This window comes from Patiria miniata, unplaced genomic scaffold (assembly GCF_015706575.1).
Source record: "Patiria miniata isolate m_02_andy unplaced genomic scaffold, ASM1570657v1 HiC_scaffold_7, whole genome shotgun sequence".
Taxonomy (NCBI): Eukaryota; Metazoa; Echinodermata; class Asteroidea; order Valvatida; family Asterinidae; genus Patiria; species Patiria miniata.
Window position 1 is genome coordinate 14,077,174 of NW_024037074.1, and position 26,122 is coordinate 14,103,295.

General features: G+C 38.7%; 4 protein-coding genes across 7 annotated transcripts; 3 read left to right on the top strand and 1 right to left on the bottom strand.

Moving 5' to 3' along the window:
• The first annotated feature begins 239 nt into the window (after positions 1–239).
• Positions 240–2,947, top strand: LOC119745601. Its single transcript, XM_038222079.1, has one exon. It carries the CDS (start codon positions 717–719, stop codon positions 2,010–2,012), a length of 1,296 nt encoding a protein of 431 aa, XP_038078007.1. The 5' UTR covers positions 240–716; the 3' UTR covers positions 2,013–2,947.
• Positions 2,948–3,231: 284 nt separating this feature from the next.
• On the bottom strand, positions 3,232–19,083 carry LOC119745602 (bromodomain and WD repeat-containing protein 3-like). Of its 2 annotated transcripts, none has more exons than XM_038222082.1 (33): positions 18,877–19,083; positions 18,705–18,763; positions 18,596–18,625; positions 18,345–18,404; positions 16,341–16,491; positions 15,986–16,084; positions 15,542–15,702; positions 15,078–15,299; positions 14,784–14,884; positions 14,516–14,586; positions 14,266–14,366; positions 14,031–14,170; positions 13,641–13,800; positions 12,657–12,791; positions 12,260–12,388; positions 11,894–12,119; positions 11,492–11,725; positions 11,062–11,245; positions 10,848–10,944; positions 10,463–10,627; positions 9,876–10,136; positions 9,474–9,707; positions 9,204–9,328; positions 8,888–9,082; positions 8,563–8,624; positions 8,031–8,430; positions 7,562–7,700; positions 7,254–7,406; positions 6,895–7,047; positions 6,502–6,617; positions 5,894–6,204; positions 5,482–5,787; positions 3,232–5,209 (listed from the first exon to the last, which is right to left on the bottom strand). In XM_038222082.1, the coding sequence occupies exons 1-33, from the start codon at positions 18,926–18,928 to the stop codon at positions 4,617–4,619; spliced, it is 5,625 nt and encodes a 1,874-aa protein (XP_038078010.1). In that variant the 5' UTR covers positions 18,929–19,083; the 3' UTR covers positions 3,232–4,616. The 2 variants fall into 2 exon arrangements, with proteins under 2 accessions (XP_038078010.1, XP_038078008.1); XM_038222080.1 differs by having other exon boundaries at positions 7,254–7,409.
• A 257-nt stretch (positions 19,084–19,340) lies between these two features.
• LOC119745603 (dehydrodolichyl diphosphate synthase complex subunit DHDDS-like) lies at positions 19,341–23,367 on the top strand. Of its 3 annotated transcripts, none has more exons than XM_038222083.1 (9): positions 19,341–19,442; positions 19,788–19,829; positions 20,120–20,340; positions 20,550–20,692; positions 20,969–21,085; positions 21,602–21,703; positions 21,883–21,997; positions 22,344–22,451; positions 22,564–23,367. In XM_038222083.1, exons 3-9 carry the CDS (start codon positions 20,131–20,133, stop codon positions 22,843–22,845), a joined length of 1,077 nt encoding a protein of 358 aa, XP_038078011.1. In that variant the 5' UTR covers positions 19,341–19,442; positions 19,788–19,829; positions 20,120–20,130; the 3' UTR covers positions 22,846–23,367. The 3 variants fall into 3 exon arrangements, with proteins under 3 accessions (XP_038078011.1, XP_038078012.1, XP_038078013.1); XM_038222085.1 differs by lacking the exon at positions 19,341–19,442 and adding an exon at positions 19,486–19,504; XM_038222084.1 differs by lacking the exon at positions 19,788–19,829 and having other exon boundaries at positions 19,355–19,442.
• A 79-nt stretch (positions 23,368–23,446) lies between these two features.
• Positions 23,447–26,074, top strand: LOC119745604 (tetraspanin-14-like). Its single transcript, XM_038222086.1, has 6 exons — positions 23,447–23,883; positions 24,748–24,933; positions 25,105–25,275; positions 25,373–25,528; positions 25,682–25,798; positions 25,946–26,074. The coding sequence occupies exons 1-6, from the start codon at positions 23,812–23,814 to the stop codon at positions 26,048–26,050; spliced, it is 807 nt and encodes a 268-aa protein (XP_038078014.1). The 5' UTR covers positions 23,447–23,811; the 3' UTR covers positions 26,051–26,074.
• Positions 26,075–26,122: the final 48 nt, after the last annotated feature.

The following is a 26,122-nucleotide window of genomic DNA, read 5'->3' on the forward strand; positions in this document are numbered from 1 at the left end:
GCATAATGAGACTTTAAAAAGAATGGAAAAAGGCAACACCGTTAGTAAACAACAGACCCTTGAGCCAACTTGACCCGATATGTAAATATTGGTTTAACTTAGAGAAAGCAAATGTGTGGTAACAGTGGTATTGGTTTAAGCTATTAAGACTGTTGACTTAAGTTTCTACAGACGTCTTTATACTACGCGGTTAATATTCGCTCACGTTACATTTATTTGCAGTATAGTAAGCAGTGTGTTTAGGGCGTGTACACGCAAAGGCGATCCAGCAGCACTTTCTCATAGTGTATAACGTAGGGTAGACATCTTAACAGTTTTGCGCCATCTGATGAGCGTATTTTCATTGTTAACTGCCCGGTCTAATTGTCAGATCGTTTCATATACATTATGAAATGGACATTCTAGAAAACAACTGTGGCTATAAATTCGCGAGAAGTAATGCTATAGTGTAGCAACAGGCGGCACTAAAAATCACGAAAAAGGCTTGAATTTTAAGGACTTCTCATCATCGACCAGCTCATGACTTTTACATTAGAACCAAAAGAACAGCTGAGGCTGGAAATAAACTGGAGTGAAAGGTATGCCATATATGCGCTTCTCTCATCTATGTTTGAAGAGGCTGACTGAGCTCCACATTTGGCCACGAGGGTGTAGTTTTGATATCTTCGTCTTGCATCAAGAAAAGTTCATGCCGTGTCAGAAGAAACCGTGCCATCATGCCTGCTTGCTCTCTCAAGAGATCTCACTTGGAGTTGGTCTCCTCTTTGATTTTGATCTTCCAAATGTTTTTGATTTTCTTCTTTACGTTTCACACGGAGACAAGAATCTTACCACGTTCGAGAAGAAATGATACCAATCCCGGTCCACAGCGGCACGACCCAAGCTGTTATCTGAAAGAAAAACTCGAAAAACACAACATGCCTATCATCCATTCCATTTTCGCTGATCCCGTCAAGAATCAAGTTGTGGCAGTCGGTGTTCGCTTCTGGTTCGAACGTTGGCATGAGGAAATGTTTTATTGCGAGTTCCATGGACCAAGAGGGGGGTTATTTATTCAACTTACTGACCCCATCCTTAAGGACTACCAGCGATTCGGTGCTACAGCTCAGTATGTCCTCGTCTTGATTTGTCCCATTCCTAAACCTCTCATAGGGGTTCAGAAGTCTATGCTAACGTTGAGACGGACTTCCAACACGAGTCTCGCTTACGAAAACATTACCGTGTGTCAGTCACAACCGCATGGGGGAAAGAAGCGATATCTCTCCATGTGTACGATGCTAAAAGACATGGACGCTGCAGTGCCACCGTGGTTGGATTACCACCGTCATTTAGGTATTGAACATGTCTACATCTATGACAACTCCAGAACTTCTACCCTTAATCAGACAGTTCGTCGGTATCTAGACAGTGGATTTCTCACCATTATCCCATGGGCTCATGTCCACTCACCCGGTAAGACTTATCTAGAAGTTCAAATAGCCCACGAAAACGATTGTTTGTGGCGGAATCGTTATCGGACGGACTGGATGATTAAAATTGACGTGGACGAGTTTTTGCAACCCATGGACTCTTCTATGCCATCGATACCTGACGTCTTACGTAAATATACAGTTGTAATGGACTCCATCGGTTCCTTAAGGATTCAGAACTGGTTCTTTTGTCGAGGATGGAACCAAACGAGGCGACATCATCACGAGAGCGTCTTCGAGAGGAACCAGTACCGGAGGAGGGAGCCGACACCAGTCAACATGGGTCGAGACAAGGCAGTGGTTAGGCCAACTAATGTACACTTCTTTAAGATTCATGGCGTGAAGCTAGGAGGTGATACCATCACATTGTCACCGTTGACTGAGATAAGAATGGTTCATTACCGAGGAGATAACAAACTTCATTCTGGGTTCAGATGCTCTGATAAACGGCCGGTTAAAGACAGTAGTATGTGCCGACTTTGGGCAAAAATAAAAGAGTTTAGTCTTAACGTCAAGGAGCCGAATGGCATCCATTGTACATGATGAATCACCGGCTCTTGTAAACCAAATCTAGTGGGAAAAGTTTTAATATTGTCAGATCTAATTCTCTTAACCCTTCTTAAAATATTTGTAAGTAAAAACATAACTGAAACTAGGCCTAGAGGTTCCTACTGGTTTTGAAGACGTTATCAGACAAACAAGGGAAAGTGACTATTTAGTCCGAAGATGATGCATGTTCATTATGAACTTAAAATAACGTAAGAAAATATGAGTATATGTACATTATAATAACACCTAACAACATTGGGAATCCAAAGGCCAACATTGTAACGGATATCATAGGCCTGGTCATGGGACAGGGAGATAGTCATAAGACAGGGATCATATGATAGAATTAAATTTTAAAAATGATCCTTTTCAAATTCGTCACAGTAACTTCCGGTCTGATGATGTCATAATTTTAAAACCCTGCAAAGTTATCTATGGTTAATCAAAAAACACAAAGGGGCGATTTTGAAATTTTGGACGGATGGTTTTAAAGTTAAAAGAAAGCAAACTCTATTTGACATGCCGCTAGAGGGCGCCCTTTCGGATGATGACGTCATCATGCTGCATTTTTTGTTTAGTTATATTAAATTTTTATTACTTTTCCGGTAACACCGGAGTGAAAGTCTAGCGGTCAAAATAATGTTGCTCAATGCACCGTCTACAACCCCAAACGTTTGGAAGAAATGTGGTTCGTTTTGATTTTGAGGCTTTCAGTCTGACTGTACTTTAAATTCACCTAAATTTTAGACCCGGAAGTTAAGGTCAAGCGAGTACAAGTGCATTATCAATTAATGGTCTACCTAATTACAACATATGACCATGATTGATCGTTTTGTTTAAGAGTTATAAGTGAAAGATGTTGGTCATATTTTCAACGAAAATCGCCGATGAAGTCATCATGACGTCAGAAATAGGCACCAAGCCGGGGGGGGGGGGGGAGTGTCGATATTGAAAGTTACAAGTTCATACCATAAACCGTTTAGGAGAAAACCCGTGGAGAATTATTGTCCGGACAAAAAGAAAAAATTGTCAGAACAATTCTAAACAGTGACCGGGTTGTGCCCGACCACTCAATAAGTGTAGGTTTAAGTGATCCCCCCCCCCCCGAACGCCTTATGATTTCAGTGACACAAAACACTGCGCGTATCCACCTGCAACTTTCGCCAACAAATCCTATGATAACCATAAAATAAAACGGAAACACCGCAGGAAATATTTAGCTTTAACAATGTAACAAAAAGTTTAATTGGGCAACAATGTATAGAGTACTTCGACTTGCATTGAAATAAAATGACACATGTATTCGTCCGATTCTTTTAAGTTCTCACCTTGTTCAATTGATCAGGGAAAACTCACTGTTTCTGCTTTTCTTGAAAACCATTGATGAGTGTGTCTTCTATTGAGAAGAGAAGTAACATTTGAAGCAACTTTAGTTAGAACGGAGTGGGAAAAGTTTTAAGAAACGGTGCTTAAAAAATAACAAAGTGCTAGAACAATAACGTGTGCATTGATGCAACAAATCGTTTGAATAGGGCCAAAAAAATGGTTCTGCTTCCCATTACATGTACAGCAAATAAAAATAGGGTAGGTAGGTAGGTAGGGAATTTTGATTTTGGCAAATATTTTGTGTGTACAATCATATGGAGGTGTCTGCGTGTAGTCAAGGATGTAAGGTATTAATTGATGATTTCGGGGCTTTTTCTTCATTTTTCCCAAAATAAAATTAGGATAGGCTCTGTCAAAATAGGGTAGGTAGGGTAATCGGAAGCAGAAGTATTTTTTTGGCCTAGGCCATTTAACCCTGTTATGCATATAAATATACATGTACAAGTATAATTTTTAAATAAATCAATTTCACACTTTTACAGGGAAATTGACACTACTTTTTTTGCTTATAAATGTAGTTAATTTGCCAACATGTACTGTTTTCCAATGCCCTTATGAATAAAAAAGACCCCCCCCCCAAAAAAAAAAAAACTTGGCCGAGATGACATTTGAATCACTGGACCATATTCTGTAATAATAATGCATTACAGGGTGTAAATATTGGCCAATGGAAATCATTAGGTGCAGTCGGGTAACATGGTTTATACATTTTAAAACGAACAGAAAACTGAGCTTAAAAGCTGTAAAACTCTGATAAACAAATGGTTGTTTAATTGGGTTTGAAGATCATAATTATTAATTTTCATGAACAATGAGATAAGTAGGGACATTGTTTTCACAATCAGAATCCTGAAGATGTAAAATGAAACTAAAAAGCAAACCAACTTAACAAACCAACAGAACAAAAGATTCAAAATCAACTGGTTCTGATCTGAACATAAAAAAGATCACACATTGTTTATATGTGTCCCAACACTCAGTAGCTTAGTTACCCAATGTGGTACCAAGTGAAGTGTTGGATACTGAATTGCAAAACACAAAACTTGTTGAATTAAAAAGTATGAAAATGGTCCCAATATGAAAGAAAAGAAGAAGCAAAAATCACTTGAATCATCCATGGTAGCTTGACTGTCTTTCTTTCATCCAGCAAGTCCAATGTCAGTTGCAGGCTTTTCAATAACCCTGTAGATTGAAAGGTTCATGTCCAAGGCACTATTCTCCCATGATATTAGCTCGTGCCCTCTGTGTCATTCTCCGAACTCTGCCTCTACTCGATACCGTCGTGACGACATCCTCAACATCCTCAACTCCATTCATGTCCTCACTGTCATACGACTGATTCTCACTTTCCTCATCCAAGTCTCGATAAATCACTGTCTGTTTGCCCTGGTTCCGTGTCTTAGGCTTCTGTGCAGCCGACACAAACTCTGACTCACAATCACTTGAGTCCAACCTTCGTCTGGGTCGTGCCAAAGTTCGTTGTGACCTTCGCGTTGCCTCTGGGCTTGTCTTCCTGCTTTTTCTCTTGGATGTTGACCGAGCCTGAGATCTATTTGAGCGTGTGCTGTGGTTCTCATTGTCCTCTGACATGTAGTGTTCTGTGTCACTATCGTGAGATTGCTCATCAGAGCTGTTTTCTGAGTTTGACCCCGAACAAGATCCTGACGAGTTGCTTCCAGATTCTGAATTGTTCTCACTTTCTTCACTATTTGAGTTTTCATCATCATCGTCCTCATCATTATTTCTCTGGACAGTATTTTGCCTTGTTGCATATCTCTTCACATGACCATTGCTGAGTTTGGAAGCTGTAAAAATCCAAACAAACAAACAAAAATAATGAAACTATGATGCCGATGAAGTTGCGATAAAAGTTTAACACAAACTACTATTCAGATGATAGATTCTTTGCACTTGAAGCCACTGGAAAGGACATTTTCTGTTCACCTGCACTAATGTAATTCAGAGCAAATTAAAAAAAAAAAACAGCTAGTAATCCTGGGTCTGGAACCTGTCTGCGTTATTGCTTCTTCATAATTAGTTTTTACTGAAGCATGTGGTTGGTGATTAATAATGATACCTGTGTTTCTTGCGGACACTCTTCTCCTAAGTCCATTCCTTCTTGGTCTGAGGTTTTTGCCATCTTCATCTTCGTCTTCATCGTCTTCCTCATCGTCTTCATCTCCTTCATCTTCTTCCCCTTCGTCTTCCTGCTCATCTTCCTGCTCCACATCTGTGTCCTCATTCTCCTCCTCGTCTTCTTCTTCATCCTTGTCACTCTCGTTGTCATCATCACTGTCATCATCATCTTCTTGTCCCAATTTTCTGGATGCTGTCTGGCGCTTGACTCTCTCTGCTATTGTCTTTGAGAATGCTGTCGAATTCCCTGTGAAGTAAACAAAAATGTTAAATAAATAATAAACATTTACAAATAAGTACACAAATGTCGTTTAGTCTTGATCAATGATGACGTATTGGACTTGATTTTTTACCTGAATTTTTACTCTTGGAAGGAATGTTCTTCGCAGTTTTTGTACTGATCTGGTTGGACTCTTTGGTGTAGGACAAGCTTGTTTGTCGTGAAGTACTTGGTCTGTTGCTAGATGAAGCTACGTCCCTGATGTTGGTCCTTGATGAACTTGGGCGGGATGACCCTGCCCTTGAAGACCCCGCCCTTGAAGGCCCTGCCCTTGAAGATGGCCCTGGCCTGTCCTCATCTTCACTGTGGGATGAGGCATCTACTGAGGTGCTCCTGGCTTTGCTTGATGGGGAGGCGTCTTCAAAGTGGGTGTGGCTTCTTTTCCTGTATTAAAGAGGATGGGCTGTGAGAATCATTCCAAGCTCTTGTTTCCAAAGAAGCCTGACTTCAGGGCACAGCATTTATTCAGCTGCAGACAATGTCTAAAGAAGCTCTAGTGAAATTCTTGATGGAAAAAACCTTAAGTCATTCAATGCTCAAGAGAGAACTATATGCTAATATCAAAGTACCACACATGAATGTCGTCTGCAGCATTGGTTTACTTTGACAAGAAGTCAACAGGAGTCCTTAATCTTTACTCTGTAAGTCACAACATTGGAACAAACTCTTGTATTTAGGTACCTTTTGAGGCCAGATCTGACTTGCTTCTCATATTTAAGTGCTGCTTTGTAGTCACCCAGGATTGGCCGGAAGTGCTCCTCAAAAAGAGCGGATAAGCGGAGGGTCATAGAGTAGATCTGTGAACAAAGTAATGACTTTGAGTTTTTGAAAATGTGAATGATATAAACAGTTTCCAACAGAATCAAATTACAGCAAAGACCCAATACTACTAAATGCTACAGCATCCAACAGTAATATCTTAAGGCTTTTGTAACTTCCCTGTTCAACAAAGTACAACAGAATTTTTGAAATATTTGTATTTAGTATTGCTGCTGTGAAAGATTGGACAAGGATACGGCTTCTCACTTTAAAAAGATGAAGCTTATGACTTATGATTTCATAAGTGATACTTACTTTGGATTTCTTGTTTGGAGTGTAACTCTTTGAATTAGTAAAGATCAGACGGACATCTTTACAGAACTCCATAGGATCTTGATAAGTCATTCCATCCAGCTGCTCACGGACAATGTTTAGATCCATCGGTGTGTCAATGATGGTCCGATAGTCCTAAGGATTAAGAAAAAAGACATCAGATATCATTTCAACAGAACTTTCTACTTAAGATATCCCCTGTTCCAGTTTAATTAACGTAACTTGCAGGGCATGTTCTGATTGGCTCTACCATCCTTAAGCCAGTGAAATCCTTCAATGTATTTTGATGGAAATGGAGGGGGTGGGTGGGTAGGGACAACGAATGAAATGATGCTTCCTACCGGGTACATCATGTCATCCACAGGGTATTTGAATGGTTCCGAGTCTTGACAGTTCCATAGCATCTGCATAAGCTCTTTGCATTGTCCGATCCAGGCTTTAGTGTTGTAGCAAGCATGACTACGACTCCTCTTGGCTGGAGGCGAACCAAAATCCTGCTTTATGAATGAAAAGTACAATAAGTATAGCATTAATCTGTTGTTCCTTAGAAATTTCGATGGATATCATTATTGTAATAATTGTCTGAGAGGATGATGAAAATGCATCAATGTTTGAGTCAAATGAATGCCTTCATGATTGTTTTACTTACTGCTGATCTCTTTCTGCTCGTTGATGGTCTATCATCATCTTCATTCGACGATGAATCCTCAATCTTGACCGCTTCGTCTGGATCCATGGCACCTGTGATTTTGCGGCACACAGCCAAGGCATCTGTACACTTAGGGTTCCTGAAAACAAACAAAAAAATTCTCATTGTTCAAGACAAAGTAAGACTAGGTTTGACCGTCAAGCTGAACCCGAAAGTCTGACAGCAGGCAAGAGTCAGCCTTTTGGCTTGTGTATTTTAACTTCACGGAGTGCCTTGGGCAAGGACATTACATTGCTCAGTGACTCAGTCAGTCAATCAGACGGAGAACAGTACACTGGCCCTATCACGTCCAGGAAAATTTACAAGGGATTGACCATGTGAGAATTTACAAGGGATTGACCATCCCCACACAACAGTGAGGATAGAAGTATAAGTAGTGTTTTAACCATGCTATGTGATAATATCTTACCTGATAACATCAAGTAGGAGTTTAGTGATGAGTTCAGCACATTTGACAATCTTACTATCCTTCTCATTGAAGAGTATTGCATTCTGTTCCATCAGTCGCACCTCCCACATCAAAGCAGACAGCCGACGGTAAAAGCGCAGTTCTAACCGTGTCTTGATCTTAGCTAAGTCTGTCGGATAAGACACCACTTGGGCATAGAATGGGTAGACATTCAGGTCTACCATAGTGTTAAATGGCCGAGCTATGCGTAATCCCATGACTTGATCAATACAGGCAATGATGCGTTCACATTCAGCTGTTGGATCACGTTCACCCCACTCAGCGCAGTCAGAGGTGTACAGAGCTTGCAGAGCTTCATCTTGAGTGACAGGAACACTGCCGCCTGTTACGTCTGGTAAGTCTGTGATAGCATGCAACAACAAATGTTTGTCAGTGCACAGAATACACACACTGTGTCCCAAAGGGAGTGGGTTCAAATCCTGCTCCGGTTAATTTCTTCATTAAATTAATTATTAACATGGATAAGACTTACTATCTTCATCGATAGGTTCCAGGTCCCACGGACTCATCTTTTCTGTCTCTCCATTGTCCCAACTTTAGATAAATGAACATAGGAAAGAAATTGTATTAGTCTGTAACACTGGTATGTGTGATAAGTTTTACTCTTGTGAGGAATTATGATTTAAAATTGTAAATTACATAATCAGGTGGCACAAGGTTTACCTCCAACCACAGTCACCAGTTGCTTTGTCCACATACACTGACAAATTCAAGTGCACCAATTTCTTCACAGTCAATATGTGATGAATGAGAACAATTTTGCCTTTGAAGCAATAAATTTAGAGGATAATACTTACGCAACGTTGTAACACTGAAAGAAGCTGTCTGGACTTTCAGCTTGGAAAGGCTGCTGATCAACAATGGTACCCAGCCACCATGCATCGTCTATCATAGATCGAAACCGGTCCCCTGCTTTCCAGTTCCGTGCTTTTGAGATGTCGTAATGCTGGCGTAGAACTAAGAAGTCTATGACGTCTGACATGTCATGGTACCTGAAACATTAAAGGGGGAAAGGCGAACAAAATTTATCATCAAACTATCATGTGTCCTCACTATCACGAGGCCTGTGTTAAAAAATACAGAGCATAACTTTCACATTTTGTCACAACTTACTTGATTGAGAAGCTAGATCCCGTCTGTTTGCGTGTTTCAGGATCAATGAAGGCAAGTTTGAGGCCACATAGAGTTGGTGGTCCTACTTGGTATTTGATGCCCACAACTTTCACCAATTCTTGCTCCTGTAGAAATGAAACATGAAATTCAGATAATAAAACATTTCCAGGGTAGTAGGGCCATTGTGGGTCATGTGTGTTCAGGGAAAAATAACAATCAGAAAGGCAGATAAATGATATGTAAACTTTACAGCGAAAGTCTTAAACTCACCCTCAACTTTCTTTTATACCATGGTTGTTTCTTCAGCTCAATCTTATAGAGTTTTAACCTCTTGACTGCTTCAAAGTAACACTCATGACCTTGACGTAAGTAAACCACCTCATCACCCATCTGAGGAATGTATGGACATCGGCGAGGGGAGGAGTCTGTTATCCAACAAGGAGGTTTCATTTCTTCTGGCAGTTCTTTGATTAACTCTTGATCCTCAATGACAGTGGCTGGGGGCTGGAGTAAAAACAGAAGACGACAAAAAACAGTCCAATGAAGAATTTGTGAGATATGCTGAGGCAATGAGAAGACCTCATTTGATTCTTTCAGAAAGATTGGTTGCACTGATCCCCCTACTCCTCAGGGTAAATAAGACTTAATGTGTCAATAAATTGATCCACTGACCTTCTTCTTTCTTGCTTTCGATTCTTTCCTATTCGTTTTTGCCGGTGATGATGACTCTGGTTCTTCTTCTTCGTCTGAGCCGCTGTAAAATCTTCGACGAGTTATTTGCCTCTGACTTCTCTTGGGTGGTTCCAGATTAATTCCTACATCTGCCGTCCAATCAGAATACTCGCTTGTTTCACTTCCTCCTTCACTGCTACTATTCCATTCCACCTCATCTTCAGTTGTTTCTCCTCCACTCATTACTAAGGTCTCATCTCCCTGTAGATGAAGATGAATTAATAGTTAAAGAAAGAGAATGGGCAAGGTCAACTTTGGCAGGTGGATCTAGACTAAACATCCACCTGTTAGCTTCTGATTGATTGATTAGTGCTGAGGCCACAATATCAATTGGGCAATCTTCCTAAAAATCTGTGGGAGTTGTCCCCGACAAAGTGTTGTAAAGGTTTTTTTTTCTCAAGCTAGTACCCCATCTTCTCATCTCTGGACCTGAGAAAGAACAATATTAAAACACTGATTAGGCTTCTCAAAACGAATTCACTCCACTTTGTGACCAGTTCAGTTGTCTTGCAGTTTTGCAGTCATACCTCATCATCAGTATTGATGGCTTCTTGGTCTTGCTCTCTCTGTTCTCTCTCCCGTTGCTCCCTACGTTCCCTTCTCAGTGCCTCACGGCTGGACCGAGTACCATAGCCATGAGTGTTGGCTTTCTTTCTCTTTCTGAGTCGATCGAGGGAATCACTGGAATCCTCCTGCCAGAGGAACAATTTCTAGTTATCACAGTACACCAGAGAATATGCTTTTAATAATTGTATTCCGTCTACTTAATAATTGTAATTGTCACACCCTTGTCAACACAAAAGTTTTGATTTTGTCTTATCAGTGATAAAAAGATGACCATATTGGTAACAAGTCTTCACCAACATCATCATAAAGACATGGGAGAAAGTATTATTTCTAACATCTTCTTACCCTTTGAAGGAATGCAACGGATGGCTTCCTCTTCTTTTCCACCTTAAAATGAGCTTGCTCCTCTTCTAATAACCACCGTCGCCTTTTTTCTTGATTTCTACAGAGAAAAAAATCCATTATTTAAAAAACTAAAACTACATGCATAAGAAGGAGTCAAAATCTGTTTGAAAGAGAGGATTTTATCGTCCATAAATCCCCCGAACAATACCCTTACCTTAAGATGTTTGGAGGGAGCTCCGGAACCACTACTCGCTCACTCCAAGCCAACAGATCAGCTTGTGATGCCTGCTGGCTGATAGGAACATTGCCTGTAGCTTGACGTACGCCTTCTATCTCGCCACTAAGCCGCACACCTCTAGGGGAGACTGCCGAGGGGCTTAGGGGTCCATTTGGGCCACCTGAAAGTATAAACAATTGTAATACAAGTGTAAGACCCTAACAGTGGGACCCCGCAAGATCTTTCTCAAAGGCACAAAGATCCCAAAAAATCAAGTGAACTTTGGCAGCAGTTGCTGTCGAGTGTCTAGCTCAGTGACATTAAGCATTAAGATCATTTGTTCCAGTTAACCAAATTATTATCCATAGCCTACATAAACATTGAAGGTCAGCATGGAAGATAATCAAATTAACAAATTTCTGTTTACCTCTACTGGGTGTGGTTGGTCTGGTTACCGGAACACCTGCAGGTGGAGGCATTGCAACAGCAGCACTGACTACTCCTTGCTGTTCATCCTGTTCTCGCTGCATCTGTTCTATCATCTCATCTAGAATGCTGGATGCTTCGTGTGACTCATTTAAGGCAGCTGCTTCCTCAGCAGGGGGTCCCTGTTGTCTCACAGGCTCTGCCCTTAGTGGCTGACTTATGACTTCGTTTTCTCCTAAAAATTTGACAAAATGTCAATTGAGCATCAATGAAGTCATTTCTGAAATTACATTGAGGTAACTATATAAGACAAAACAACAAACAGTTTTGAGGTCTGAAATGAACTATTTAACATTTTCAAAACTCTTTGGAAATCTTTTTGGTGTCAGAAGTGGGATCGTACCATTTGGAGCTACACCAATCTGAGGGACCAAGGCACTGGATGTACAATTCTCTCTGCCGGGTACCAGTTTCTGGTATTGGATGGGGTGAGGGTTGCCATCCATGTCTACCAGGAAAGGAGGGGGCATAAGGTGAGGGGCTTGTTGGGTTTGCTCATCTAAGACATAGTTGTTGGCATCTCTCATGAGTGGGCGGTAGTCAGTATGGAAGAATTGTTCAACAGGCACCTGAAGAAAAGGAAAATGTCAAAAAAACATTTCTTTAACAAGGAGAACTGTTGTGCACTTTTGACAGATGAACACCAATCACATTTGGTTGATTAATGCCTACATGCAAGAAGCAAGAAATATGCAAGATGTAAGCTAACCTTTGAGTATCTTTCACTTGAACCCCAGCCAAGTATTAACAAGTGTCCATGTGAGTCTGTAGCTGCAATGTACTGGCCGTTATGAGAGAACTTGCAGTCAAACATAGCACCATGACCTTGACCTTCAATCTAGAGGAAAACAAGATGACAGAGATGGTTAAAATGTGGAAGAATCGCGAGGCTTTCTTCAAATCTTGCTATTCTTTGAGGCAAAAAAATAGTTATCAAATGATGAGAATAATGTGTCAAGATTAGGTTTAAAAGCTGTGATAATAGGCGATCAAGGTTAGAAATAACAATGGATCAACTGGTAAATTATCATTGATGTAGAAAAAGACGGAATCAATCAAATGCCATCACATCGTCTCTTATAACTGTATCTTTCAATTCAGCTTACATTATTGTAGTAGCTGTAGATCTTGGAACCGGTGTCCAAATCCCACAAGATGATGAGACCGTCATGACCAGCACTCAGAAAGATCCTTGTATCTGTTGGATGGCCCTCTAAGACAAAGACTTCATCTGTGTGGGACTGTGTGGAGCAATATTACGGATAAATCTTGGGAGAGGGTGTACATCACTTTGAGTAAATGGGAAAGGAATTGATGGTTGAAGGTTTGCCTACATTTGGTGTGTTTTTTAAAACCAGAGAAAAACATAAAAATATTAACACAGCCATATTTAATCAATTTGATTTGGGAATGTTTCCCAAACTAAAAAAAAATCTGAAAATATTAAAAACAAATCTGGGAACTTTATGATTAGTCTGCAAACACAGCAATTAAGTAAACGTATAGCGTACTGAATTTTAAGAAGCTTAAAGGGCCTTTGTAATGCAATTCTTTTAAATACAATTCATGAAAATGCATCTTTGTGTCCCATTTAACCTTATTTTCAATTTTCCACTTCTAAGGGGATTTTAAATTTGGTGCCTTTTTGGTTTTTATGCTAATGAAAATATCCATATTCATGAGCAAAAGTGTGATGTCATTTCAGGCAGAAACCTCAATGTTACAGCTATATCTGCTCCAAACATTGCCAGAAAGTTTGGATATTTTGCTGACGTAAATTTTCTTTTCTTTGGTGATTTGTTGTTGCTTCCGTATGTGACAGTAAGCCGGTGAGCAAAGTTTTCTCACAAATGTTTTCAGTGAGCAAATTTCGGGTTCACAACTGAATAGTGTCTTCCTGAAATGACATCACAACAAAAATTTAAATGTAACAAAACTGCATTTTTCAATAAAACTAACCAAAAAAGGATGTCAAATTGTTTTCATACATTTAAGAGGAATAGAAAGTTGCATAAAATATATTCCCAAATAAAATTCATGTCATGGGCCCTTTAATAGTGATCAGAAGGTGGATAGATTAAAGAACTTACGTAGAGTTCTTGGAGGAGTTTCCCGGTTCTTGAGTCCCATACTCTCAAGGAATGATCATTGACTGCAGTCACAACTCTCCGATCGTCAAGATCCCAACCAACCATCGTCACTCTGTGTTTCATTATCTTATTGGAATCATCGATCCCTGGTGTCTTCGCTCTGATCATGAAAAAAAAGTCGATAAAAAGTAATTATTTTATCAACTTTTAATATCCTTCATAATCCACCTGGTTGTTTGAAGGATTTTTCTGGATAGAGGAATGTCAAGCCATTGAGCTTGATGCCCGTTGAACTGCAAAGAATGTGCAGCTGTTTCAAGTAAAGTAGAGGAGTTTGGGTTAAAAAGTAAGCTCAACTTAAACCATCTGAGCATCTTTTAAACAACTTACCCAGGAATACGGACGTCCATGTTGAGTAGGATACTCCTCCATTCCTGACGTTCGTATCTCCAGATACGAGCTGTGCCATCCTTACTGCCACTGACAAAACGCTCGCTGGAATGACAAAAGTCAATGCTGTCCACACGATCCTTTAACAGAAAAGGTGAAAGGTCATTTTTTTATTTAAACATACCATTTTACATATTTTAAAAATACTTTGGTTAAACAATGAATTCCTACTTACTGTGTGGGCTTCTAATTCACACTGTTTCTCAGGTCCATTACTGCCAAACATGTACATCCTAATGGTGGCATCTGAACTACCGGCAGCCAGGAATGCACCACCTGTAAATTAAATGTCAAAAAAATGACAATTTTTTTATGAAAATTGTTACCTGATCTATCTGTGTAATTTGTATGTTAAATTCCAAACCACATTGCAGATAGACAATACAGGGCCAAAATGTAACGAGGATTTAAACAAATGAACAAACCTGGGCTGAACGAGAGGCACAGCATTTGGCTTCCTGCTCTGGATCTCTCCTGAAATCGGGTTGGTCTGTGACTGAAAATTATCAGACAAAAAATTCATTACTTTAGAAATTAATTGTGGATATTAATTTTCACAAAGAGACAAACAGAATATTTGCAAGTGGATGCAATTTTGTGTATTTATGAGGCCTTTGAATTACATGAGATAATTTTAGAAATGAAAAAGGAATGTATTTATCGACCACAAAAGTCTTAAAGTTACGGACTTACTTGAAGACTTGAGTGTTTACATTCCACGTCCAAATACACACAGTTCCATCAGAGCCAGTTGTTGCCATGTATCGATTGTGACCACGGTTGTACGGTGAAAACTGCACCAAATTTGAAAAAAAATTGGCAACTAATAAATAGGCTTGGAAATAATATAACTTTTTAAACATTTAAATCAACTATCAGCACTGTGGAAAAAAAAGTATTTTAAAGTTTGGATTCGAACCGCTGGCATTCAGTTAAAGTCCAGTAACTCAACTATCATAAAATATATAAAACTAAAAACTGATTTACCTCTAATGAAGTGATCATAGCCGTGTGTCCAGTCAATACAGCCACCGGTGCCAATGACTGCATGTTCCACACTCGAATCACCTTATCAATGCTTGCTGCTGCAATCAAGGTGCTCTCATAGTTGAGATGCATGTCAACAATCTCGGAGCCATGGCCACGTAAGGTTCCAAGAAGGCGGCCATCAAGGGCACTCCAGATCTTAACAAGATGATCATCTGCACCCTGAACAGCAAAACACATTTTAGTTAAAGAATTACAACAAAATCACTGAAGCTCTTTAATTGAAAACACTGACCGAGAAATAGTACTTTGACATTTCTGAAACATTTGGATTTTCATTCGGTGGGTTTAATTGTAACTTTCTGCTTTTTTGCCCAAAACTTTCCTCTTCAGTGACTCATAAAATTGAAAGAACTATATTGCCAAAGAAATTTAATAAAAACAACTGAAGACTCAAAACTTACTGTAAAGATCCGTGTGCCTCTACGATCAAAAGCAACACAGTAGACAGACGACAAATGGCCAAGGGTACGTAGGTGGACAGCCGTTTTGAGGTATTGTGAGGTGGGAAATAAATGGTTCCTTCGTGCCACGCCAGTACGAAGTCGTCCACGTAACACATGAACTGACAAGAAAGGAAATGTTCTTACATGTATAAGCACCTCTTTTTTGGGTAGGGAGGGGGTAATTATGGGTCAAATAATATGTAAAAAAAAAAAATATTTATAATCTATATACACAACATGTGGAAAGTCTTACTCGCCAGTAAGGAACCAACAGAAACAATTAGTGTGGGCTAGGACAAATAAAAACAGAGTGATGCTGCAAAATTTTATCAAATTCAGGTTGACGGTGCACACTTCTTGGTAAATTAAACAAATTAGGATGATTGTAGGCAAAATACTTACATGTATTGGGGTTTTTCGTCTGCTTTGGTGGTGGTAAGAGAGGCCTTTGATGGATCGTAGCAGCAAACACCGAAGGGGCCCATTCTGTTGGCTTAACGTCTGAAGAAAAAAAATAATACGCCTTACAATTAAAAAAAACCCAAAAAACAAATAAAGAACAAGTTCATAACTTCAATACTTCAAGTAAAATAGTTAAAAAAGAATATTGTTTACTTAAATAAAAACAGTTACAGACTCGAGTTATTTTATACAAATTACTTGGTATGAATTCCTTGTGTCGTTTGAATTTTTATATTTTTATCAACATTTCCTTCTTGTTAAAATAAAAGAATGGGCAATAAATATTGAAACTTACCTTTTGCAGTTCGTAGGAGTGACTGTGTGCCTACACCAAGTAATGAGCGAACACCGCAAACGCTAGGCTTTACATCCTTGTCGAGGAGTGGTCCGATCCGTTCACATATCTGCAGTAGGTGGTCATTGTTTATGTGCTGGTTGGAATTTGTCTGTTGTATCATAAGAAAAGCAAATTCAGAAAATAAACAGCATTAAAATAATACAGGCCTATAAAGCTATATATCCTCGATCCACAATCTGCGCAGATAACGCTTTGCAACACGCACGCGTTGTCAAAGGAAAACTAAAAATAAAGGCGAGTGCGTAGAAATAGGACCGCGTAGTTTTAAAGGATCTGATGTGATGATACATGTATCCTCAGCCCCTTTAAAACTACGCAATCCTGCACAGTCATCTTTAATTTGCGTTTGGCAACGTGCGCGCATGCAAAGCGTTTCCTGCGCAGATTATTTAGGATCGAGGATACATTCACATGATTCAATTGTAAAAATATCCTAAAAATGTTGCAACCTAGCTGACGCTACTTCTGCTATTGTGTACAAAGTCTTTGGAGAGTTGAGAAAAATTGGGAAATAAATCTCTTATCATCATTTTTGCAATGACTGAGAAGTGAGATGATATCGATATGAAGAAAAAAGTGGCATCACGTTGCAACATTTTTGCTCAAAATATCATTATTTATAAAATAATCTGAATTTATAAAATAATCTTTTATAAAAAAAAAACCCAAACAATTTGTCACTGCCGTTTATTTTTGGCTGTCAAAATGACATTCCCTCCAAAATTCTGGGCTACTTGAACCATGCACATGACATGAGTCCGTTTGTAAATACTGTACATGTACATGTACATATGAACAGGGTGACCGTAAGGTCATGGCCAAATTCTGCTAAATGCACTTCAAAAATCTGTCAGATTTATCAAAATTCTGCCAAGGCCCAGAATTACTCGAAATACACTATAAACACTTCAAATCACATGCAGATGTTGTAATATTGCCTTAATTAAGGTTCAAATTACATTATAAATTACTCTATGGACAAATTAAAATTGTTATGAAACTGTGTAAATTCTAGGCAAAATGCAGATACGTCACGACGATGGTCTCGCTCCAGTGAACCTCAGCGCCTAAACCAGGCAACCTGTCCCATTTTGCAAGGGTTTGTTTGAAAAGATTGACGCTTTTTAAAAACAAATGAACCATTTTGTTTCAAACTTGCTATGTTTTTCTGTCAAATAACCATTTTTGCAAAATTCTGCCAGAAATCTGCCACAAAAATCCATTCTGACAAATTTTCTGTCAAACTCGTTTTTTAACAAAAAATCTGTCAAAGTTAGCCGAAAACCGGCTAAAACGGTCACTATGCATATGAATATAATCATGGAGAAATTTCTCCATGATAATAATACAGTACATGTTATGTACATGTACATTTGTACATCGTGTACAGATCTGTACATGTACAATCATTTCTCCATGGTACAATGTACATGTACAATGTATTCACACTGCTCACGTACGCTATGTGCATATAAAATGTACACTGTACATGTACTATTCTCTAGCATTTGCATGCAGCGTGCAGTTAAAATGAATAAATATTCATAAGGTAGATGTCGGTGACTGCATCCGCTAACCAATCATATATCGCGATATAAATAGACTTGACCTTTTAACCTGTAATATGCTATCACGAGCGTGCTGCCTTTTCATTGGTTGATGCGCCAAGCACTGAAACGTGACGTCGACGGATGGCAAGTCATTTACCATTATGCAAATGTCTCGACTGTTAGCTGGGCATTGAAAACAGCATATTTTTGACGGTTTTTGCTGTTTTTGTGGCAAGAAAAAGCAACAATTTCATTTTTAGGTGACATGAAATAAATTGTATTTACAATTAACACTATCTCGGCCCATTAAGACATATTTTTTAATTTTAATGTTTATTTCAGTTAAAATTTTGTTTGACGAGAGTATAAAAAGTTTTAACGCGTGTCTCACCAAGTTTTCGAAGCTCTTTCGATGTTCATTTCCTAACCAATCCAATCGAGTTGGAAAAAGCTAAAAACGAGAAAAATCAGAATATCACAAAGAAAAATTTAAACAAAGACATAAAACAACTCATAATCTAACGATTTGCATATTTAAAACTAAAATTAAAAGCAAGCTGGTAGAAAATGCGATGAAAATCGGCAAAAAGTTGCGCGAAAAGCGCATATTTTGAAACACGTCAACATGTGCGCTGTACTCACCCCGTGTTTCTCGATTTCTTGCTTCAGGACCTGCATGAAAAAATGCAAAAACGTTTAAGCCATGGATCAAATTTGACCATAAAAATGGATTCAAAGGAACAATAATTACCTCTGCTGTTGCCCTACATGGACCAGCTGCCAGGAATTTCACCACCAAGAAGTATAATTCTGCGAAGAAAGCATGGATAAATTTCAATAAATTCATGTTTCAACAAGGAAAACAAAACGACGGTTCTTGCAAACGCGGCAAAATACTGTTGAAACAGCGGTCAAAATCTCACCTGCTTCTGATGGTGATGGCTTCCGAATGAAACCGTCTTCATCTGACATCATTGAACATTGATATATCTTAACAGCTTTGTGTATTTTCCCTTCGTTCGTTGGTTATAATCGTCAAAAAATCGGAGTTATTTCACGTAAAAATCCGGAGTCGTAGATCAGTATGTACAATCAGATGTGCTACGATGCATGGACATGAACTGTGTGCTTCGGCTCCTCCGCGCCACATAGTGCGGAACCGTTGAAGAAATATTACGCATTTAATGTCCATATAGCTCACCTATATTGAATTTAATGATTAAATTATTCTCCAAAAGATCCCTATTTCTTGCCAAAAAGATTGACTTGTCCTTTTCTTTTGATGGAATTGGAAATGACCTCGCCTAAAGATCTGTATTCATCCGCGCCATACAATTCAGGGTTCGACCTTTGACACTGAAATGTTCCCCATCTTCGTAGAAATCGGGACTATTTTGTAACTTAATGTAATTATACACGAAACAGTCGTAGACACAAAATACGAAATTGCATCATACATGTGTGATCCATCCAGCGGACAGCGAGAACGGTAAGTCGAGAAAAGTGAAAAAAAATGTCATATTTCTGTATGATTGTAATCATTTTGAAAAGGTGAGTTGTAAAGTATGATTCTTAAAGCTCAACAGAGTAACTACAGATCTAAAATATCCAAAATCTGGAACGTGATGGGTGTTGTACATTACCGTGTGGCACCCGGTTTCTTGGGCCGGGGTTTTGAGCCGAGTGCCCGTGGGCCGGATGGGATACCCGCCCGTGGCCCTTTGGCCTTAGTGTTAAACCCCCGCTGCCCGCTATTCATCATCAGTAACCTGCCTAGGTTCACATCTCCGAGACCGAGGAACTGAAGTTTGATTTTTTGCCTATTTTTCTTCAGAATACAATCAGATTATTGCTTCGGACGGTTTCACCATCCTTGGTGAGTTTAAACAAATCGGATTTTAAGAATAAAAATTATTCAATTAATTTTTTATGAATTAAGAGAGATTTATTTTTTGGTTTTTTTTCTTCTAAAGATGTATTGTATTTTATTGCAGGCCTAGGCCTACATCATGTTTTTTTGGTTCAAAATAAAATATATGGTAGGCAGTATAGTAAACATGATAGTACTACTGACTACTGTAGTACTAACAGACTACTACATCATTTGGATCTGTATAATGTTGTGATATCTGATGTTTTCTAGTTTTACGATTGTATTTCATACAGGAACAGTAACCATGACAACGACAGTTGACTCAGAGTGGTTTCCAGAGGAGAAGTACCGAGTTCAGAAAACTTGGCTTCAGAGTTTTTGCACTCGGGTTCTAAAGACTGGACCTGTTCCCAAACACATCGCCTTCATCATGGATGGTAACAGACGATTTGCAAAGAAGGAATCAGTGGAGAAAGCCGAGGGACACCGGAGAGGATTTGATAAAATGGCAGAGGTAATACGAAATAGGCTTTATGTTAATCATATGTTGTCTGGAAATTTACAAAATTTGACAATTCTTAAAATAATAGTAAATGTTGATTCTATACTGTGTACTATTCTTGTCGGTGCCCAAAAGTTCAAAGGTCATGCCATTGTTTTGTGACAAGTTTCCATTTATTCGAAATTATGACCTTTCCCAACAACATTTTCTGCTTTTTCCAGATGCTACAGTGGTGTCTAGACTTCGATATTAAGGAGGTTACAGTATACGCCTTCAGTACTGAGAATTTCAAACGATCGAAGGAAGAGGTAGATGGACTGATGGAGCTTGCCAGACAGAAGTTTGCACGGTTACTTCAAGAAAAGTAAGAGACTTTCTTAGTACATGAATCATTGGTCGAGCTGTGCATTGTATATGAATCACTATATAGCAAGTGATACAGCCGTTATTGACTAGCATTTTTTTGATGTAAGATAGGCCTTCTTTTCTTTGCATCACTCTTGACTTATATCAGAATTATACTTGGTGTTTAGACCATGGATAAATTTCAGACAAATAATTTATGTCATATTTGTTGATTATTTGATCATTTATGTGGTCAATTGTCCTCATTTCTGTGTCTTTCTTCCGTTCTATATAGGGAGCAACTAATGAAACATGGAGTTTGCATACGAGTCTTAGGGGATCTTCATCTACTTCCTAGAGACGTACAAGAGGTTGTGGCTGAGGCTATGTACTTCTCAAGGAATAATACAAAGTGAGTTTGAGATGACCCTTGACCATACAGGGAGTTAATAAGCAGCGTTTGACCTTAACTTTTTTTTCACTAGCCAGCCGGGCTACTGAAACAGACTCTTAACTAGCCCGCAGGCATTTTCACTCGCCCGCATTCTTTTTTTATAGAGTGTCTCATAAACAACAATGTGCACACATGTAACAATGTGTATCCTGAGGCAATATTGTCGTGTTTTTAATAAACAGATCTAATAATTTAGCCCTAAACAGTTAATAAAATTAGACAAAAATTGATACAGGTTTTGTTTTCTGAATTTAATGATATGTTTTTTCCTTTCCTTTCATCTTTGCCGTATCCCAATAATTTTTGACTCGCCAGCTGGGCTACTTGAGGAATAGATTGACTAGCCTACCGCTGTTTTGACAAGCATTTAGCTAGCGTGCTACTGCTAAACTAGAACCCTGGGTTAGGTTATTTGTGTAGCAACCAAACAGTTCACAACAAATACAAATAAGGATTTTCTGTTATTCTCCACAGTGCTATTTTAAATGTCTGTCTAGCTTACACATCAAGAAACGAGATAACCAATGCAATGAAGGAGATGGCTATAGGAGTAGACGAAGGACTGCTTAGACCAAGGTAAGATATTTTAAAGTTTTGACACGTTTCTTACATCTCAGGATTGTGGAGCAGTTTATTTTTATCAGCAAATTAGAGCAGAGAAATATTCTGAAGCAATGAGCATCATAAAAAGTATAGCTTCTTACTGTCATCATTCATGAATCCTTACAAGTACACTCTTTGTCTTCCTATGTCAGTGACGTTTCTGAGGAGCTTCTAGAGAAGTGTCTTTATACCAGCCACTCTCCTGATCCAGATCTACTTCTCAGGACTTCTGGGGAAGTTAGACTCAGTGATTTCCTCTTGTGGCAGGTACATTTTTGAAGAAAATAGTCATTATCTATTTATGGGTGGCTTGTAGATGTCATACTTCTTTCCTAATTGAATAACCCAATTTATTCTCGGCCAAAAGGGGTCTCAAGAAAACAATGGTCATTCATAATCAGTTTGATCTGTGTAGTTGTCTCATTGATGATACTTTTAGAAAAGCTTTTTTAAAAATGAACAGTCAGAATGATTTTTTATCACAAATTCCGTCTGGGAAACACACAACAGAGCTGGGTATAGCGCACTCTAGTACATGTAGTAATGATACAATCGTTTGTCGCATAGAACCCCTTCCTGTGTTAAAGATTGCAGTTTGTTGTTCTTGTCACAGAGCAACTACTCCGTCCTGTCCTTCATTGAGGTACTGTGGCCTGAGTTCACCACTTGGCATCTCTACTCTGCAATTCTTCACTACCAGAGCAATTACGCCTCAATTGCAGTGAGTAAATTGGAAAATTTGTCTCAGATGAACATTGTATTTATCATTTGAACATACCCATAGCTCTGACCCTTTCATGACCTCTGATGACCTCTGACCTTTGACCTTACAGGCAGCGAGAGAAGCCAATAAACACGAGCAAGCTGAGAGACAGCAGAGATCTGACCTGACCTGTGCCGTCCGTGAGATGGAAACAAGACGAGAACAGAGCCACGAGACATCCTCGTCAGTGAATGTCCAAACACATGTCCAGAAGTACACTCAAGAAAGACAGGCCAGAGTGACAAAATTCCTGGCACACCTTGAGGGAAAGAGGGCGGAATATATCACTAGTCTTCTCCCAGAAACCTCCAACAGAGAAATACCGATTGCTAAACTTATACCCACGTGTTGACAATGAAGCTTGGGTGGGGAGGGGGGGACAATCCTAAATATCAAGAAGACAGTTGTTTTATTGGGACTGAACGATGAAAGTAATAATTAGATTGGAAATTTGTGGGATGGCTTTGTTCGGCAAAATTTGTTGGAGCCTCTATTTTTTTATAATGTAACAAGAATTTAATACATGAGCTGTCCCCTTTCTTTGAAATGGAGAGGTTTTAATCATAACATACATAAAAACCAAAAATACAACAGTACATGTTTTTGAATAATTATATTTTATGCTATAATTATTTGTCAGTTATATCCAACATGGTTAAACATACTATAAAACTCTGGAATTGCATGTTAAAACATTTTCTTTTTAAGGTTTGTCCATTATTATACTTGCTTTCTTTTCAAAAAGTATCATACAAGCGTAACGTACAAAAGCAGCTTATGTTTTGTTTTTGGATGTCTGGTCTATTTTTGTTTATTTGTGATTTCATATACAGCTTAGCTAATTGTATAATAAAGAAGTAACTTATAAATTTCAGAATTTTGTCAGTTGTCTAAAAATGTGTTCCCTTTCAATGGCAAAGCTGTATTTGTAGAAGCTTAAATCCACAAAGTTCCCAAAATGATTTTGAAATATAATTATATAACGACTTAAAAGAGCCGACATAATGCGCAGCGCATCCTAACCACGCCCACTGTGTACTCTGCTCGTAATACGGTAGTCATGAATAATTCATACACCCTGCCTTTTGTGCCCATGTTATTATTGATCTTACAATTACTACTGTACCCGTAGCCAGGCAGTATAGGACTAGATGTACATGTACACACAGTGTCGATGTATACTGTGGTAAAGTGGAGAACAATAATCATGATATAATGGAGGTATGGACATTCTTTGACTGAAATTCTTGATATACATCCTTGTAGCCGCTAAATAACCTTATCTGCTGTGAGGATTGTTTCAACTCGATGCCGGATAATGGAGGGGAGTAACTCGCGATATGTCACATTCAGACAATATCTGCTGTTTGTTCTTAACTTTCTTGTCTGGGTAAGTGAACAAAAGTGTTTTGATAAAAGCTTCTTCAGGTGAGTACCGACATATTTAGATGAGCAAATACATGTATTAAATATATGTTGTACATTATGTAACGACTTTACAGCTTAATTGTCACATGATCAGTCACTGATATAGAGGGTGCGTGAAAAAAAAGCGGAACCCAAACCTCCAAATTTATATTACATATTTTAAAAAATATGTAGCACCAAAAATAATATTGAATGGAAAGCCAATTTCATAAGGTATACTTTTAGATAAAAAATGACTGAAATTGGTCAATCCGTGTAGAAAATTTTACCATTTAAACACAATGACCCTAACTTAACCTGTCTCGTCCAAAAAATGCGATTTCAAGAATCGTCGTCGGAATTGTCTTCAAACATCACCAGCGATAAAATCTCAGTTTAAACGTTAAGATATTCAACTGAATCCCTTTGAAGGCCCGTCCTTTTAAAAAAGTAGATTTTATAAATCGTATTGTTTGCGTAACCAGGGTATTGTGTATTACAGTTGGTGACAGTTGTTGAAACAAGTATTCTGTGTCATTTTCTTTGTTGTTCCAAACAGTCAAAACACACAACGAATTCCTTTTTTTTTTGACTAGACAGGTTTTAGGTTTTTGAACGGATTGAGCAATTTCAGTATTTTTTTCATCTAAAAGTAGCTTATGCAATTGGCTTTCCAGTCATTATTATGTTTGGTGCTACATATTTTTTTAAATGTGAAATATATTTTAAGGGGTTTGGGTTCCACTTTTTTGGACTCACCCTGTGTGTATCATCTTTAGTTTGCAGCATTTTTTTCTTTAGGCTGTTTCTTTACTTCATTGGACATTTTTGTCTTCTTCTTGTCCAGTCAATCGGAGGTACTTTAATCGCCGTTGGTATCTGGGCCAAAGTGAGTAAAGGAGGTTTTGATGACTTGTCTACGCTAGACACAGATCCCACTACCTACATCATCATCAGTGGATGCGTTCTCTTCATGATCTCTGGCTTTGGATGTATCGGTGCGCTGAGACAAAACTTATGCCTCCTCTATACCGTAAGCTCTTTTGTTGTGTTTTTTTAAACTAAATCTTGAGTAAAATTGCTCGAAATAATTCGAACAATGTTCTCAATTTTCACAAGTCAGCATGAACTACAAAACAAATTACAAGCCCCCCCCCCCAAAAAAAAATGACAAATAAGAACCGTTTTTTTTATATGTTGACAGTTCTGTGCCTCACTGGTTTTTCTGATCATTCTGCAATTGGTGGGAGGCATCTTGGTTTTGCTGCTTCAAGAAACGGTCCTCGAGTCGGCGCTCCTTTTCTTTGAGCGCGCGATAGTTCGTTACCGTGACGACGTTGACCTACAAGATGCCGTCGATTATGTACAAGCAGAGGTAGGTCAAAGGTTAACAAAATTACGATAAACAAAAAACATCTCGCGAGCTAAACATGGGAAACGGGATTAACAATTATTACTGGTTTTTTTTTAAGTTTCAATGTTGCGGAGCGGCAAGTTACGCAGACTGGCAGATGAACGTGTACTTCAACTGTTCCTCACCCGGACGCGAGGCGTGTGGTGTCCCGTATTCATGTTGTATTGATTGGAACATGAACTTTCAATGTGGACTAGACATTAGAACCAAAACGGTAAGTTTTTTATCAGACATCACATTCTGAATTACACTTATGAAAATTCACCAATAAAGTACACGTACGTGTATTATTTTGATTTGTTTTTATTCAAGTAACTTGATTAATATTTCAATGTTTTTTTTGTTTCGCCTTAATTTCTGACTTCAGAAATATGAGATCTACTCCACGATTCACATCCATGGCTGCGTGGATTCCTTTGTTCTATGGATGAAGGATAATATTCTTCTACTTGGGCTTCTGGTATTTGCGTCATTGTTCTTGCAGGTAAGATGAATGGGGAGTGAAATTCTTTAATTTTAGTGGTACATGTACACGATGACAAAATTGACGATAGGGTTCTAAGATCAGGGTAATAGTAAAATACAGTTGTATAATTAATTCAAGCTTTGCTTCATTTCCTAATCATTTCAGATTTTCACCTTGTTTCTATCCCACTGGCTGATACGCGACGTTACATTAATCAAGAAATATTCCGAAGAAGCAGCAGAAGCCACACAGCAGTTCCCTGCTCGGTGAAAAGTTTGAAATAATACCTTTATGATAAGATAAGTTGTTGCGGTAGCAACATGTGGCAAAATCTCTTTTGTG